At 46.2% G+C, this 16954-nt stretch overlaps 1 protein-coding gene across 1 annotated transcript in view; it reads left to right on the forward strand.

Moving 5' to 3' along the window:
* The window catches only part of MTCL1 (microtubule crosslinking factor 1), a 113011-nt gene that overhangs the window by 51287 nt on the left and 44770 nt on the right, over nt 1–16954 (forward strand). Inside the window, 1 exon segment of the mRNA XM_070361497.1 lies at nt 16239–16298. Within this exon segment, the coding sequence (XP_070217598.1) occupies nt 16239–16298 (60 nt within the window).

Raw genomic sequence — 16954 nt, forward strand, 5'->3', positions numbered from 1 at the left:
ATTGATTCGATCTCTAGCCTCTGTCCCCTCCCCAGAGGTCAGAAAATTGGGACAGGAAGCTCCAACCCTCTAATCACATGATAACCAACCCCCAACCTTAGGTAGGGTCCAAAAGTCACATTATTAACACAAACTCAGGTGTAGTTGACAGGTGTTTATTATGAATATCACGACACTTACTGCTTTCAGCACTTAGTAAATTCCAAGGGTTTTAGGAACTTTGTGCCAGAAAGAGCAAATATCAGTGAAGACCAAAATATATATTCTTTATTAAACGTCATAGTACCCCAAGGGAATATTGTCTTCCAATGAAGGGCTTCTGATAGTGTCATCATTCTTTTTTTAAGCAAAATGTTTGTACTATATTAGATACTATCATAGTCTTCCTTTATTGTTGTTGGTTTTAATAAAATGTGCATGCTCTTTTGGTATAGACATTCTTCCTATAACTGGTTTTCAACTATGGATTTGGCTAAACAATATTTTAAAGACTGGTTCATCAGCTTTTTATCCAAGGAATATAGAGTGTTTTCAGAAGTGACTTATAAACTAGATGGTAGCACCTCTCTGCTAATCCCTCCTTCCTTCTGGAATTATGCCCAACAGCACCAAAAGGCTTTCCTGATTTTCTAACTGTGGGGAAAATAACTTCTTTTGTAGCTCACTGTGGAGCTATCACCTAGGTTTTCTTTAATCCTCAGAATTTTGGATCAAAGGTGGTTTTCAGGCTGATTAGTCTCACCTGTGATGACTGTGGCATTTCTGCCTTCCGGTGCTAGTTAGGCTCCTGAAAAGATAGTGAAAGAGTTAGTTGTGTCCATTCAGTTGTGTCTGACTCTTTGCAACCCCATGGACTGTAGCCCACCAGGCTCCTCTGTCCATGGGATTTTCCAGGCAAGAATACTGGAGTGGGTTGCCATGCCTTCCTCCAGGGGATCTTTCTGACCCAGGGTTTGAACCTGAGTCTCCTGCATTGCAGGCAGATTCTTTACCATCTGAGCCACCAGGGAAGCTGTTAGGCGCATAGGACTTGATAAAGGGATAAGTCTGATCTTGCTCGAGCTATGACTGGGTGACTTTGTGCTGTTGACATTTTCCTGAAAACCATTTATGCTAATTACATAATTAGGCACTTTATCTCTCAAGAACCTGGCAGCTCAATGAATTGTGCATTCTTGTTATCAGCTGTTTGTGATCAGACAATAGAAAGACATTCATAAGTAGCAAAAGGAAGCAAAAACCTATTATTGAAAATTGTGCTGATACCTGGGGAAGCCAATTCAGGGCTTTCAGAATCGAGATGAGGGGCAGCCAAGTATACTCACATGGTAGATTTCTCTCAAAGATTCCCCCTTTGACTGCAGACACTGAAATATGGGGAATACTTGCTCCAGAGCCTCAGTCCACGATAGTAAGGGGAAAGGAGTGGGAGGAGAGGGCCCTCAGGGGTGGGGAGAGTGTTGAGGGCTGGAGTAGTTATTTTCTTCTGCCTTTGGGATCACTTTGGAAGGAAGAGTGCCGATGTGGAGAGACTTAAGTAGCAGATGACACACACAAATGAGAAGTCCTTTTTTTTTTCAGTTCAGTTCAGTCGCTCAGTCGTGTCCGACTCCTTGTGACCCCATGAATCGCAGCACGCCAGGCCTCCATGTCCATCACCATCTCCCGGAGTTCACCCAGACTCACATCCATCGAGTCAGTGATGCCATCCAGCCATCTCATCCTCTGTCGTCCCCTTCTCCTCCTGCCCCCAATCCCTCCCAGCATCAGGGTCTTTTCCAATGAGTCAACTCTTTGCATGAGGTGGCCAAAGTACTGGAGTTTCAGCTTCAGCATCATTCCCTCCAAAGAAATCCCAGGGCTGATCTCCTTCAGAATGGACTGGTTGGATCTCCTTGCAGTCCAAGGGACTCTCAAGAGTCTTCTCCAACACCATAGTTCGAAAGCATCAATTCTTCGGCCCTCAGCCTTCTTCACAGTCCAACTCTCACATCCATACATGGCCACAGGAAAAACCATAGCCTTGACTAGACGAACCTTTGTTGGCAAAGTAATGTGTCTGCTTTTGAATATGCTATCTAGGTTGGACACAACTTTCCTTCCAAGGAGTAAGCGTCTTTTAATTTCATGGCTGCAGTCACCATCTGCAGTGATTCTGGAGATGTTTTAAGTTGAAGTGTAGTTGATTTACAATGTTGTGTTAATGTCTAATGTGAAATGATTCTGTTATACATATATGTATTCTTTTTCATATTTGGTTCCTCTATGGCCTATCACATGATACTGAGTATAGTTCTCTGTGCTTTACAGTGGGACCTTGTTGTTTATCTGTCCTGTTTGGAATAGTTGGCATCTGCTAATCCCAAACTCCCATTCCGCCCCTCCACCGCCCATCTCCCCTTGACCACCACAAATCTGTTCTTGATGTCTGGGAGTCTGTGTTTGTTTCATAGATAGCTTCATATGTGTCATAGTTTAAGTGAAGGTTGCTCAGTTGTGTCTGACTCTTTGCAACCCCATGGACTATGCAGTCCATGGAATTCTCCAGGCCAGAATTATTGGAATGGATAGCTATTCCCTTCCCCAGGGGATCTTCCCAAGCCAGGGATCGAACCCAGGTTTAGATCCACATATAAGGGCTATCATGTGAATTTTCTTCCCTTTCCAGCCCCACTTAGTATATAATCTCTAGGTCCACACATGTTGCACATGGCATTATTTCATTCTCTTCTGCGACTGAGTAGTGTCGCACAGTGTGTGGACAAGTGAGGTGGCTTGCATGTCTTGGCTCTTGTGAACAGTGATGCTCTGAACATACGGGCTGCATGTATCTCTTTGGATTCTACTTCTGTCTGGTAAATGCCCAGGAGTGGGGTTGCTGGTCATATGGCGACTCTCTCCTTAGTTTTTTCGAGGCACCTCTACAGCATTCCCACCGACCGCCCTGAAACTCAGCATAACGCCTGCCAGGCCACCAAGCAGACCCTTCTGAGAAGCACCTTCATCCACGAGGCTCTCGGTCTGGAAGTGGATGCAGCTGCTGCTTCTCCAGGCAGGAGGAAATCATGACGGGTCCTCAGGACTCTTCCTGAGCTCAGCACTTCCGTCCATCCTCCGGGCCTTGCTGGTCTCCCGCTGCTGAGGCCAGGAGGAGTTCTGACGGAGCCGCTGGGCCTTCTCCCATCTGTTCTCTGTTCTTGTCAGTCTGTTGTGAGACTGTCTGCCCCCCAGCACCCCCAAGGCCCCGCTGAGGGGCAGGAAGAGAGGCTTCTGTTTATCTCCATGTGGAAACAGTCTCCTGGGAAGAAAGGATGTTTACACAGCAGAACATTGGCCTCATGAGACCCTGATTTGAAGGCGGTGGTCCTCTCGAGTTCAGGATTTGTGGCGATTGGCATAAATTTCTAGGGCCTCGTGTCCATAAATGATCAGCTATTCTTATAATAGGCTTTCTGTGCCCACAAGTAAGTAACCCAGAAAACGGTAGACTCAGGTCTGCAGGGTCCCTAAGCTGGGAGTGGGGTGCTGTGGGAGTCCCAGAAGAAGGCGGTGTGTGTGGTGGGACCCAGGGGCTCCTCGCAGGGGGCTCTGGTCTGCTCACTGGGCACGTTGCATAGTGCGGTCGTTTCCCGTTTGTATGAGAGGTGAACGTAAAGTGACTCTGGTCTGACTCAGATTGCCCCTGGTCCCTCTGAGCCCCAAGTTGTCAAGAGCAGAGCACTGGTCCTTGTCATGTCCTCTTCTGGAACAAGGCCTGGCCTCCCAGGCCACCTGGAGCCAGAGAGCGATGGGCACCCCCAGGCGGCCCTCCTCAGAAAGAAGCAGGGGCTGAGATGGCGCAGGTCCTGCAACGCAGGTTCTCTGAGGTCCCCTCGCATCTGAGATGAGAACGGTGACCCCGCCCTCCCTCGTGGAGGTGCTATGGGGAGACGCTGATCACACTGGCTCTGATGGAACTCATCATCAGATCCAGATACCTGCATGATGACCCACCAGTGGGTGTACTGGCCCCTCATCAGGTTTGCCCAGCTTCCTGATCAGAAACTAGGGTCCCTATCTTGACCTCTCTGACCCCCGAGGATAAGGTCCATGATGTCAGCTGGAGCTCTGTGTGGGGCTACAGCGTAAGGCCTGGATTCACTTCCCTTCATTCTTGCCAATTTTTTTCACTCCATTCATTCTTTTTTCTTCCTGTATTTCCATGAGGAGCAAAATGTGTGTGTGTGTGTGTGTGTATACAAGAAGCAAATATAAAATATCGTAAAAGGTACTCCTGCTTTGCCTTTACTGAGTTTTAAGATTTTGAAGTCCTGTGAAAAAATAAAAATTTCTCCCACTAGTATTTTCTAGTAAATTTTAGATATTTTTTTCTACAAATAAATTATCACCAAGAAAAGGTATTGACTTCTTATGAAGAAACCATTCATGTAGTAGTGATGTTGATTAAAATATAGTGACTTGAAACATAAGTAGAGGAGAAACTACCTTTTGAGACATAATGAATTTTTTAATGTCTGTCCCCCTTTTTAATGTAAGGCCCTTGGAGAGAAAAACTTGCTAGGATTTTGGTCACAGTTTAAAAGCTGCCTTCAACACACTTATAAACAATTTGAGTCCATCTGAATGTGTATTTTACAGGTTAAAAAAACAGTACTGGCTAATCTTAGCTTCTTGGCCATAAAAGGAGAAAAAGAATGTATAGTAATATATACATGGAACATGAAATTAATCAAGGGACCTCAGAGGGACACCCAAAATATAAGCTATAGCAACCCACAGATTTGATTTGAGGTACTTTATCACGGCTCCTAAAATAGACTGTTTTGGATATTCTTTACTGTCTGAGCCACCAGAGAAGCCTGTTTGAATTTTTTTTTTTTTATTGTGGTTGAATAGACATAACACCAGATTTACAATTTTAGTCCTTTTTAAGTGTATAATTCAGTGACATTAAATACATTCCCAAAGTACTGTTTCCAGAACTTGTTCATCATCCCAGTGGAAACTCTGTACCCATTAAACAGTATCTCCCCCACTGCCACCGGCACGCCCTCATCCTCCCACCCGGTTCCTGGGAGCCTGTGTTCCACTTTCCATCTCTATGAATGCGCCTGGTCTGGGCATTGCCTATAGGTGGACTCATACGGTACTTGCCTGTTTTTTGTGTGGCTTATTTCACCTGGGTGATGTTTTCAAGGTTCGTCCATGTATCAGAGTTTCCTTTTTATGTAAATTGTGTGTAATGGACAGAGCAGAGACCCTCAAGCCCAAGCTCCCGTTGGCTCCGTCCTTGCCTCCGGGCAGCTGTGGTGGTCCAGGCAAGCCCAATACCCCAGGTGGAACTGGGAGTCCCCATTTCCCCATGTCCTCCAGTGTCCTGGCAGCATCGGGCAACCTTCCAAACCCTGCTTTCCTCCTTGTCCTGCTGTCCGTCCTGGTGTGGTGCTGACACCCCTATGGGTCTGGGCCCATATCACTCGCTCCCACCCCTGTCTGCTTCAGGTGGGAGTGCTTTTGCTGAACGGCAGAAGCAGGGAATCTAGACGGCAGAAGGACCTGGCTCACCTGCTGTCATCCTTGGGCAGGGCAGGCGCACATGCTTGTCAGGGATAATCGATTACCTGTCCCAGCGGAAACGGCCAGGGGAGCTGCATCTGCGGAGGATGAAGGATGAAGCTTTCAGGCAGATGGTGCTTCCTGATCGAGCCTCTGCTCTGTCAACTCAGAAGCTGTTAGAACCAGGCTTGACTGCACAAATGGGCTCATATGCAGTCCGCAGAGGAGCCATCTTCATAAGATGTTCCCAGAGTCTGAGTCAAGAACTTCTTGCCCTTTATACCTAGAAGGGAATGGCAGCTTACTTCAGTATTCTTGCCTGGAGAATCCCATGGACAGAGGAGCGTGGCAGGCTTACAGTCCATGGGGTCACAAAGAGTCATACATGACCTAGCGATTGAGCACACACACACACATACCTAGATGAGATCGTCTCAGTTCAGATGGCTTGTGTGTAGACATCTAACACCGGATTTTCTCCTCCGGGCATTTCATGGGAGAGGCTGGTCATTTAGGAGACAGGCAGCTAGATTGCAGAGGCTCTAACAGCGCAGAGCAGACCCTGCACACAAGAGGGATGCAGGTAGCGAGCATTGCAGGGGCGCATGTTCCCAGGGCCACGTCTCGGAACGATGCTTCCGGGGCCACCTCCATTGTTCTCAGCGTAGCTCCATCCTGTGGGTCTCACCCTTGGTGCTCCGGCCTCAGCAGGACACCAGCTGTCCTTTTTGGGGAGAGGAGAGCTGTCCTCAGTGAGCACCTCGGGGCCACCCCTGGGGCTTTGCGACGTTGTCCTGAGTCAGAGCCCGAGGTCCGGAGGGCCGAGTGGGGACTTGCAGGCGCTGGCAGCTCTGACCTTGGTTGTGGAGGGGCTGCAGTAGGAAAACCTGGTCTGGCAGCTGATCAGGCTCATAGAGACTGGGAAGTTCTATGCCATCATGTGCTGGCAGAAATGCGTGGTTTGGGGGCAGGGGCAGCTTCTTACAGCACTGAACAGACAGTAAAACTGGCTGCTTTTAATCACCTGAACCAGGGCTGTTCTGTCTTCCACTGGAGGCCTGCTCCTAGCTCCAGCCCTGCCCAGGACTTTCCATAGGCCAGGCTGGGCCCAGGGAGCAGGGCCGTGGTCCCTGTGCTGCTCCGCCCATCCTGAGTCCTGGGTTCATTCAGCTGGAAGCACGTTGCTCCCGCAGCACTCACTGCTGGCCCAGCTCAGCAGGCGGGGCGGCCCCATCCACAGGCCTCGCAGCCTCCGGGCTGTTCACAAGCGGCGAGAGCAAGCAGCGTCCTGCCCTCTTCCTGCGGCGCAGTGATGGGTCTTGGCTAACTGACTCATCCGAGACTCCCCAAAGGTGCCGGAGGCTCAGAGAGAGAATACAGAGAGCCTTTGACCAAACCACAAGGTTCACGAGATCGGGGTGCAGGTGACCCCTCCCTCCCTTACGTCACTCAGAGTGTGCCTTGGTGTCAGAGATTGGAATCCGGGTAGGCACGGCTTGGAGATGACGGTCGATGAGGATGACTGAAGACGTGCCCAGGGGCAGGAGTGACTTTGTCTGCAGAGCACGAGGAGAGGGACATCGGAGGTTTCAGAGCCTTTTGGTGGGTGATTCTTGGAGCTGAGTGGTAGCTCCAGATAACAGAGCTCCAGGCAGACGTGGCTCAGCAGGTCGGCCTCGGTCTTAGGGGAGCCTCTAGGACAGAAGCCATCAGCCTGGCAGGGCGATTACGATAGGAGGCATTTGCTGTCCTCAGATGTCCGTCAGACCCTTCCTTGTCCTCTGTGTGAGGCTGTGCTTGATAAGCCCTGGCAGCACAGCACTAATCCTGCCTGGGTCTAATCCTCCTGTTCCACTTCCTGTTCATTTCTCTCTGGCTTCAGGGCTCCCAGTCCAACACTACAGCATTAGATGTACTGGGGGGTGTTTGCAAGTCAGTTCTCTTGTTTTCCAAATATAGCATCTTTTCTGACTCAAAACAGTAGCATATTCATTTTGACTCTCTCAGAGAAATTTTTAAAATCTATAAAGTATGAAGTCACCCATAATTCTACCACCCACCGATAAGAACTGGTAGCATCTCAGAGTAACATTTGCTTCCAAACATTTCAAAGACAAAAATAGTTAATCTCAATGAGATTATATTAAATTTACATTTTTCATCCTGCGTTTCAAGGGTTGGCATTTTATGGAAAGTTTCTCATGTGATTAAAATTGTTTAGTAATCACTTATAATGGTGATACAATATTAACTATTCTCAATGAAATTGGAAACTTGCATGTTTTTCTTCTAAATACTGTGAAAGTTTTCAATCATATAGCAAAGCTTAAAGAATTTTCTAGTGAGCACCTATATAGTCACCACCTATATTCTCCATTAACATTTTACTATATAATATCAAGCATCTTCACCCACTTATTAACCCGGCTTTTTTTTTTTTTTTTGATGCATTTGCAAATCAATTGTCAACACCAATTCACTTTTCCATCAATGCATGTTAACTAGAGCTTAATTTTTACTGGCACTTTTTTTGTTGCTAATCTGTATATACTGACTGCACCCATCTCAAGTTTATATTCCCTAGTTTTGACAAATAATGTGCATACATTTGAATAGTATAAAGTGCGATCTATTATTTAGTACAATACTCAAGTCATATTAGAAGGTCCAAAGGGTGTGATGGCAGATTATTATGAAATGGTATCTCAGGTTAATCAGAACATTTCCCGAGGCTCTTTTTGTTTGGGTGCTAAGTATTTTCTCACGTTACATGCACCTGAGAAAAAAAAAAAGTGAATGTTCTCTGAAAATGGGGCAACATTTAAATATATCATTATTTTTTTGATTTGTTTTTCAAAGTACTTCTAACTCTTCTGTGTTGTGTGTGGGTGTGTTCAGTCATTCAGTTGTGTCCATGGGATTTTCCATGGCAAGAATGCTGAAGTGGGTTGCCATTTCCTACTCCAGGGGATCTTTCCAACCCAGAGATCCAACCCATGTCTCTTGCATCTCCTGCACTGGCAGGCGGATTCTTTACCACTGCAGCACCTGGGAAGCCAACTCTTTTGTATTATTTCATCAGAATAGGAAATAATTTGCTTCTCTTAAAGGATGGATGGATTTATTTCTTCCCAGTAGACGAGTGGGAGCCAGGAACAGAGTATTTTTTAAAAGACACAAACTTTATCTTCAGTTCTGACTGGCAAATGGCATGCATTTCTACAGATTTTCAGCTTTCATGAATGCCCAAGGGCCCTATTGATTACCTGCTAAGTGAGTCAATAGAAGCTTCTGAAATGTGGATTCCAGTGCAGTATTTCATATGATGCTTGGTGGTATGACTGAGTGCCTGTGTGTGTTTGCGCACTTTGAGAGGTAGGATTTCTACAGTTTGGGAAACAGACACTTTTTGCTGCAGTCGTCATTTTGGGCTTGCAATGATCATGATTTTCCGTGTTTCTTTTTGCTTATTAATAACCTGCAGTTTAACCTCCTTAGTTCATTTTGTGATGTCCGACTGAGAGCACAGTACTGGGACATGTTTTAGCCAGCAATTTTCTGATTACTAGGCCTGCAGACATATGTCTCTAAGGTTTAAAATGAATCCACCAGCCCTGTTACAGAGCACGGATGTGTCCAAGTCCCCAGATGTGCCTGTGCAGTGACCTGTCATTTTCGTCATCGTGCTCTTTCTTCTCGCAGGAGAAAGTGGCGTCTGCTAGGCTGGGTGTGCTGGCAGTCCCTCTCCGTCCGGGGTGGGCCTCGGGGCCCTGGGCAGTGCAGTGCTGGGCTGGACAGTGCCCCCTGGCTTCGCACTATGTGCCTGGCTGTCTGGGTTCCCAGGCAGCTCTGACTTCCATGGCTGTACCTTTCTTCCGCCAAAGTGTCCCAATATAACTTTCCTGCTTTTCTCTTCATTTCCTTTGTGGTATTTTGTCCTCTGATAATGGTTTTCTGTCTTTTCCAAATAAGGACTTTTGCCTTCTGCAGTCTCAGATCCTTCAGAAGGCATCAGAGTGCCAAGAAATATTTCCCTGCCTTGAGGTGCCTCGTGAGCTGAGCAGCTTGCCACCATTCCTGTAACAGTCTTTGTGCTCTTTGGCTAAAGGAAGGAGAGAGCTCTTCAGATAATGACCCCAGCAATTTGAGGTCAGAAACTTAAAGAAAACAAGCCCAAATAGGGAGATTGGGGTCTGAGGGCTTAAGAGTGCAGGTCAAGGGGGTGCCCCACTTCCGAGTTTGGGGGACCTTGAAACATGACCTGACTTCAGTGTTTTCTTGTCTGTTAACCAATGATAAGAGTGTGTCATATATATATACATTGTGATTCTCCGGGCTCCCGAGAGAAATACAGTAGGTTACATGTGACAAGAAAGTTGAGCATCCTGCCTGGCACGAGTAAACATCCAATAAATGGCAGTTGTTAATCTCGTCACTGTCCTCCCAAGTAGGCGAGAAGAAAGGTGGCCTTGCCACTGTGGCCTTGCAGCATTTCCCACCAGATCCTGGGGGGTTTTTTCTTGTGATGGACCCGGCAGCATATCTGTGGTACTGCTGACTTCAGAGTGAAGGACCAGTCTCCCTGGGAGATGTTTAGGGGTTAGAGGAGAGAATGAAAGGGAAGGAGGTGTCTCCCAGCTGGGACCTGGTGCTTCTGCCTGAAGGAGAAGGTGGTAATTCCCATCCTTCATGTCTCATAACATAGTGAGAATGGTAATACAGGTAAAAAGGTGTTAATAATGTCCTCCTAAAAGGAAGAAGGCCCAGGCACCTTCATTTTCTTGCTCTGATGGTACAGCTGTGTGCTGCAAATCAGCACTCAAAATCCAAACAACTTGCAAAATAATAAGAATTTGTATGGGCTTCTCTGATAGCTCAGCTGGTAAAGAATCCACCTGCAATGCAGGAGACCCCAATTCAATTCCTGGGTTGGGAAGATCCCCTGAAGAAGGGATAGGCTATCCACTCCAGTATTCTTGGGCTTCCCTGGTGGCTCAGCTGGTGAAGAATCCTCCTGCAGTGTGGCAGACCTGGGTTAGATCCCTGGGTTGGGAAGATCCTTTGGAGGAGGGCATGGCAGCCTCCAAGAATACTCCAGTATTCTTGCCTAGAGAATCCCCATGGACAGAGGAGCCTGTTACATGACAGTCCGTGGGGCTGCAAAGAGTCAGACACGACTGAGCGACTAAGCACACAGCAAGAATCTTTAAGAATTCTGACACTCCTCTGCCTCCATCCATACTCTCTCCCATGCTGACTCATAATCTACAGCATCCTAAATTTCATTTGCTGCCTTTTATTCGCAATATAAAATTTAAGCCCAAAGTCTGTATCTGAAATGTTGTTGCAATTGAGAGCTTGATAGTTTTTCTGAAATCACTGGAAAGAAACTGGCTTGCTTAAAATGTTAAGAATTGACACGCAAGTCCAAATAATTGCCTGACTTCATGTTTATTTAATCATATCCAATACTCAGCAAGTAAAAAAAAATGGCTTAAAACTCAACATTCAGAAAACAAAGATCATGGCATCCGGTCCCATCACTTCATGGCAAATAGATGGGGAGACAGTGGAAACAGTGACAGACTTTATTTTCTTGGGCTCCAAAATCGTTGCAGATGGTGACTACAGCCATGAAATTAAAAGACTCTTGCTCCTTGGAAGAAAAGCTATGACAAACCTAGACAGCATATTAAAAAGCAGAGATATTACTTTGCCAACAAAGGTCTGTCTGGTCAAAGCTATGATTTTTCCAGTAATTATGTACGGATGTGAGAGTTGGACCATAAGGAAAGCTGAGGGCTGAAAAATTGATGCTTTTGGACTGTGGTGTTGGAAAAGACTCTTGAGAGTCCCTTGGACAGCAAGGAAATCAAACCAGTCAATCGTAAAGGAAATCAATGCTGAATATTCACTGGAAAGACTGATGCTGAAGCTCCAGTACTTCAGCACCTGATGCAAAGAGCTGACTCATTGGAAAAGACCCTGATGCTGGGAAAGATTGAAGGCAGGAGGAGAAGGGGACAGCAGAGGATAAGATGGTAGAATGGCATCACCAATTCACTGGACATGAGTTTGAGCAAGCTCCGGGAATTGGTGATGGACAGAGAAGACTGGTGTGATGCCATCAGTGGGGTTGCAAAGAGTTGGACACAGCTGAGCAACTGATCTGAACTGACTGAATACTCAGCAAATGTATCAGCCATAGATGGATTCAATTTGGATCCAAACTCAATTTTTTTTCCTTCTCAATAGGAATTTTAGAGTTGGTCTGATGGCAGTTGGCCAGGCTAAAAAGGAAGAGTGGACTGAATCACAGGGGAGTCACCCTTCTGGGTTCTGTTCATTCGACAGTCAGCATTCACCCCTTTCCTTATTTGTTGAAAGACTCTCCACTGGATCTGAGTCATCTGGAGGGGTGAGCTGGCCATGATGCTCATACCCCTCCTCCTGCACCCTGGGTCCCCACCAGTGCACCCAGAGCATGGAGCCCTACCTGGGCAAGACTTGAGATGTGAGTGCAAAGGGACCTGTACCCTAGTCTGGGACTCATGACAGCTTAGCACATGTCTGCAGTGCTGTGGGGTGCCTGGCCAGTCCCCCTAACTCTCAGAGGGCTTCCTGGTCTCTTTCACCAACCATATGTGTACCAGTTATACCTCAAGGACCAAACTAATAAAAGCAGCATCACCTTGTGAAAAGAGACCCCAAACCTGGCTGATAACTTCTGGTGAGGCCATTGTCATCCCACACAGACACCTGTGATTCAGTGATGGCCTCTTTCCTCTGACCTCTTTAGTGGAGGAAAATATGTTGATATGTGGATCCTTTATATGTTTATCCTAAAAAATATGTTGATCCTTTATTTCCCAAAGAGATGGAGACCTCAATAATAACCATATTTACAAAACCCATGTCTTAAAACAAGGCTTACTTACCAGACATAACTGAATGTAGAAAGCCCTTTTTCAACACTGTATGCAAATTAGTTAGGTTTTTGCATGTATATTTAAGACTATACTTCAACTAGTGTTTGTATCTTCAGCATGTGTACTTTAATCAGGTGGTGAATTATTCTTTCAGTCTTCGGTAGTAACTGGAAGTTGTCTTATGCTTTTGGTATTGCTTTGTAAAAGATTTTCATTTCAGAGAGGAGTGTTCACCTTTACCATTTAGCATAGTGATTTAAGTGTTGATCATTCCATTCAAGGAGAGTCATAATTTTTAATGGTAAATAGTGAGGTTTTGGTGGCTCAGACGGTAAAGCGTCTGCCGACAATGCGAGAGACCCAGGTTCAATCCCTGGGTTGGGAACATCCCCTGGGGAAGGAAATGGCAACCCACTCCAGTACTCTTGCCTGGAGAATCCCATGGATGGAGGAGCCTGATGGGCTACAGTCCATGGGGTCGCAAAGAGTCGGACACGACTGAGTGACTTCCGCTGTAGTGGACAGAATTTCATTTCCTGTTTTTTTAACTGCAAAGGAAACAGTATTCGCTGCCGATAAATTTGGAGACTTTGAAAAGCCATGCAAAAAATTAGAATCACTTGTAATTCTATCAACCAAAGGGGATCACTGTTCACATTTTGATAAACCTTTTTTCTAGTTGACTTTTATCACATACGTATGAAATACATATGCATACTTATAATTTATAGATATAAGTTGAAGTCACAAAATACATGCTATTTGTAGTCGGCATTTTCCTCTTAGTATATTTCCTGAATCTTTAAGTGTTCTTCAGAAACATCATTTTAATAACCTGCACAGTGTTCATTTACTATTATGAGAGGTACTGTGATGAGCGTTCTTGGTTCATTCATAAATCTTCACACAAGGATCAGTGTTTTTCTTTAGGACACATTGCCAGAGGTGGGATTCCTGGGTCACATATATGCACTGGTCAGGCTGCACTGCCCACTGGAAGTCCACTCATGCTGATCCGTGTGGGGGGCTGGTCTGGGGACACTTGCTAACACTGGGCGTCATACTTCTTTTGGTTCATAAATCTCTTAAGGGAGAAACTATACCTTGTTGCTTTAATTACTGGTCATCATGTTTATTGGCCGTTTGTTTATTTTCTTATTAAGATGGTTTTCCTTTCCCTATTGCTTGCCAAATATTGTTCTTTTGTATGTCTTGTGTTCAAAAAATCCCTTTTTCCCCATTTTATCATTTGCTTTTTAATACTATTAAGTGTTTTATTTTGATAATATAAAAATTTTTAATCTTACAAATCCACTCATCTTTCCTTGGATGTTTCAGCTTTCATTTCTTGTGTTTATAAAGTCCATGCCCCCAAAACAAATAGAAATTCATCTCTCTCTTTCTGAGATTTTGTGTGCATGTCTTCTACATCTAGATTTTTAATTCATCTGAAATTTTTAAAAACACATAGTGTGGATCTGTTTTGGTTTTTTTTCTTCCTAATCCATAGATGAGGCTGTGCTCCAGTAAAACTTAGTCACAAAATAGGCTGTGGGTTGATTGGTCCTGATGGCCTTAGTTTGCCTATCTCTGTTTTAGCTGAATTTTTGAATCTTTTAAGTCCTTCATCCTCGTCTCCCTTACAAATACAAAAAAAGTACTTGTGTTTGTGTATGTGTATATATATATGTGTGTGTATATTGTCACACACACAAATACTTTTTATGTGTGTATATGTTACACTGTCCCATGGGCAGAGGAGCCTGGTAAGCTACAGTCTGTGGGGCCCCAAAGAGTCAGACACGAGTGCAATGATGATGGTACAGTATATATATATATATAGAGAGAGAGAGGAATTTGGTTAAAGAGTCTTATAAAATGATTTGGGAAAAATGTGGCATGTTTATAACATAGGGTTTTCCCATCAAGCAACACCCAGCGTTCATCTGTGTCCATCACCAACCAAAATTTTATAGTTTCTTTGCTGCTGGTTAATTTCAGTCCTTGCGGTGTTTCTCATTGTAGTTGCCACTGTGACTAGGATCTGTGTCAGGGTTCCCACAACCCCCTGCCTGTTCCCTGGTTCACTGGAATGATCACAGGACTGGGCAGTTGTGTTCAGGGCAGGACAAGGGAGAAGACTCCCCACCCCCAACCAGGCAGGTCAGTGGAGAAGCTACTGCAGCTGGGGTTCTGGGACCAGCTTCCACCCCGCTCCCCACCCGCTCCCCACCCACACCAACTCTAACTTCTCATCTCTTCTCTCAGTTACCTTTTCACCAGGCCACCAGCCTCCAGGAGGCTCAGGGAAGCTAGAGTTTTAGTTGTTTCTTAACCCCGAGATTCATCCAATACATGGCATGATCTAATGTGACACCAAGACACCAAAATGTACACAGAACTGAGTGAATTAACTTTAGATCCGACATGATGGAGGCGGCCTGCAGAAGAGCCTCCTCCCCAGGCCGGGTAGAGTGAGAGGTGAGGCAGAGGCTCGAAGCCCAGAGGGCACTGCCACGCTCTCCCCCTACCCCATGAGCTCCCCTGGAGGAGGGGATTTGTCCCTTCTTTCAGGGGGAGCTGCAGAGGGAAGGCGGCAGCTGTGGGGGAATCCTTTCCGCCACAGTCTCCCTAAGGTCTGAATGATGCCGGTCTGAACTCTCCAGACTGCTTTCTTCTGAAATGTGCTGTGACGATGTCCATCCTCTCAGCTCCTTTGTCGTCCCCTCAGAGCTCCTCCCTCTCCTTCCAGCCGTTCTGTCTCCTCCCTTTGCCCAAGGTGGGACTGCCTTGGCTTCCTGCCCCTCCGTCTCAGACACTCCTTGGCCCTTTGATTGATACATATGCTTGTCTTTCAGACATACTTCTTGCCCACAGCAGGCCAAGGTGCTCTGTGATGGGTGTAAAACTAGCTACTTCTCATATGAATACATGATGAGCTTGCTAAGACCTCTAAGAGGGAGGTTTAATCAGGAATTGCAGTGGCTTCGTGGGGAATATTGCGACCTGGATTCTCCATAAACCAGGACCACCGTCTCTCCCTTCCAACCACTTTCTGTCTCACCGCTTACCCACAGGGGCCCAGGAAACAGCAATTATTTTTTTTAATTGAATTTATTTTTGGCACTGCTGGGTCTTCATTGCTGCCTGAGGGCTTTCTCTAGTTGAGTAAGTGGGGGCTCCTCTCTAGTTGTGGCGCACAGTCGTCTTGTTGCTGTGGCTTGTCTGGTTTCAGAGCACAGGCTCTGGAGCGCGGGCTCAGTAGTTGTGGTACACAGGCTTAGCTGCCCCACGGCCTGTGCGATCTTCTTAGACCAGGAATTGAACCCATGTCCCTTTCGTTGGCAGGTGATTCTTAACCGCTGGACCACCAGGTGAGGCCAGCAATTAGTTTTGATATTAGTCCAAACAAAACAATTCAGAGGAGAAATCACCCTCAGAACATTACGTATGTGTTTTCCAACACTTCCTACCCTCTTCCCGTCCCCCCTCCTCAGTCACAATGATCCTGGCGTCCCTGTTTATGAAACTGAACGATTGGGGAAAACCCCAAGTTCAATAATCAGGACTTGAAGCCTCTCAGGAGGCAAACACCTCCCAAGCTCTACTTTGTTTTGTGATTCCAGTGACAAAAGAGCCTCCTTCCACTGTGTGTGTGTCCCCTCCCGGGGGCGAGGGGACATGCTGCCTTGATCCGGTTCCTACATGTGACCCCCCCACTTTGTAACAGAATGTCGCCTGGCTCTGTTTCAGAGTTCCTTGAAGAGAAGAGGCAGCCGGGAAGCGTACAAAGAGAAGAAAGCCTTCACCCAGGTAAGCAGCATTTCACTCTCATGTGATGTCTCCTCATTTTGAGTTTTCTTGAAAAGTGTGAGCATCACCTTGAAGGTCGCCAAAGAATCACCACCTGTGCAGTCATCTGAGCTCACCCAGAGCCTCCATGGGTGAACTGTCTTCCCAAACCAAGAGCTCTTCCCTTTTGTTTCTTTCACTGGTCGGCTGGTGGTTTCCTCAAGAAGGAGGGGAACAGACCGACTTCCTGGGCAGCATAATCGGTGCCGTTCGGGGCTCTGCTGTGTTCTCAGATGGTGACGGGCATTCTGGCCGTCCAAGTCAGTCACACAGTAAAAGAGTGAGATAGCACAGCTGCCGTCACGTCGGGTTGTCCAGAAAGCATCGTTTTGAGGGTTGGAGTTTTTTTTTAATGCACAAGCTAAATAGTATCTTAAATTGCCCTAATCGAAAGCAAGGTGTTCTCTGCAAGGTGGTCAGAGTGGGGCCCTCTGCGCACAATGCATTGTGTCCTTCAGAACTTCTTTTCTGAACACACTGCATTTCTTTCTTTGTTTTCTAAATTGCTACTAGTATTAGATGTTGGAAAGAACAAGGCCTCTTTGGGGTGTCTGCTCCCTGGAGACCCCAGAGCACAGAGTGATGAGAGAGACACCACGGAGAGTCCAGGAAACTAC

Source organism: Bos mutus, chromosome 24 (genome assembly GCF_027580195.1).
Source record: "Bos mutus isolate GX-2022 chromosome 24, NWIPB_WYAK_1.1, whole genome shotgun sequence".
NCBI lineage: Eukaryota > Metazoa > Chordata > Mammalia > Artiodactyla > Bovidae > Bos > Bos mutus.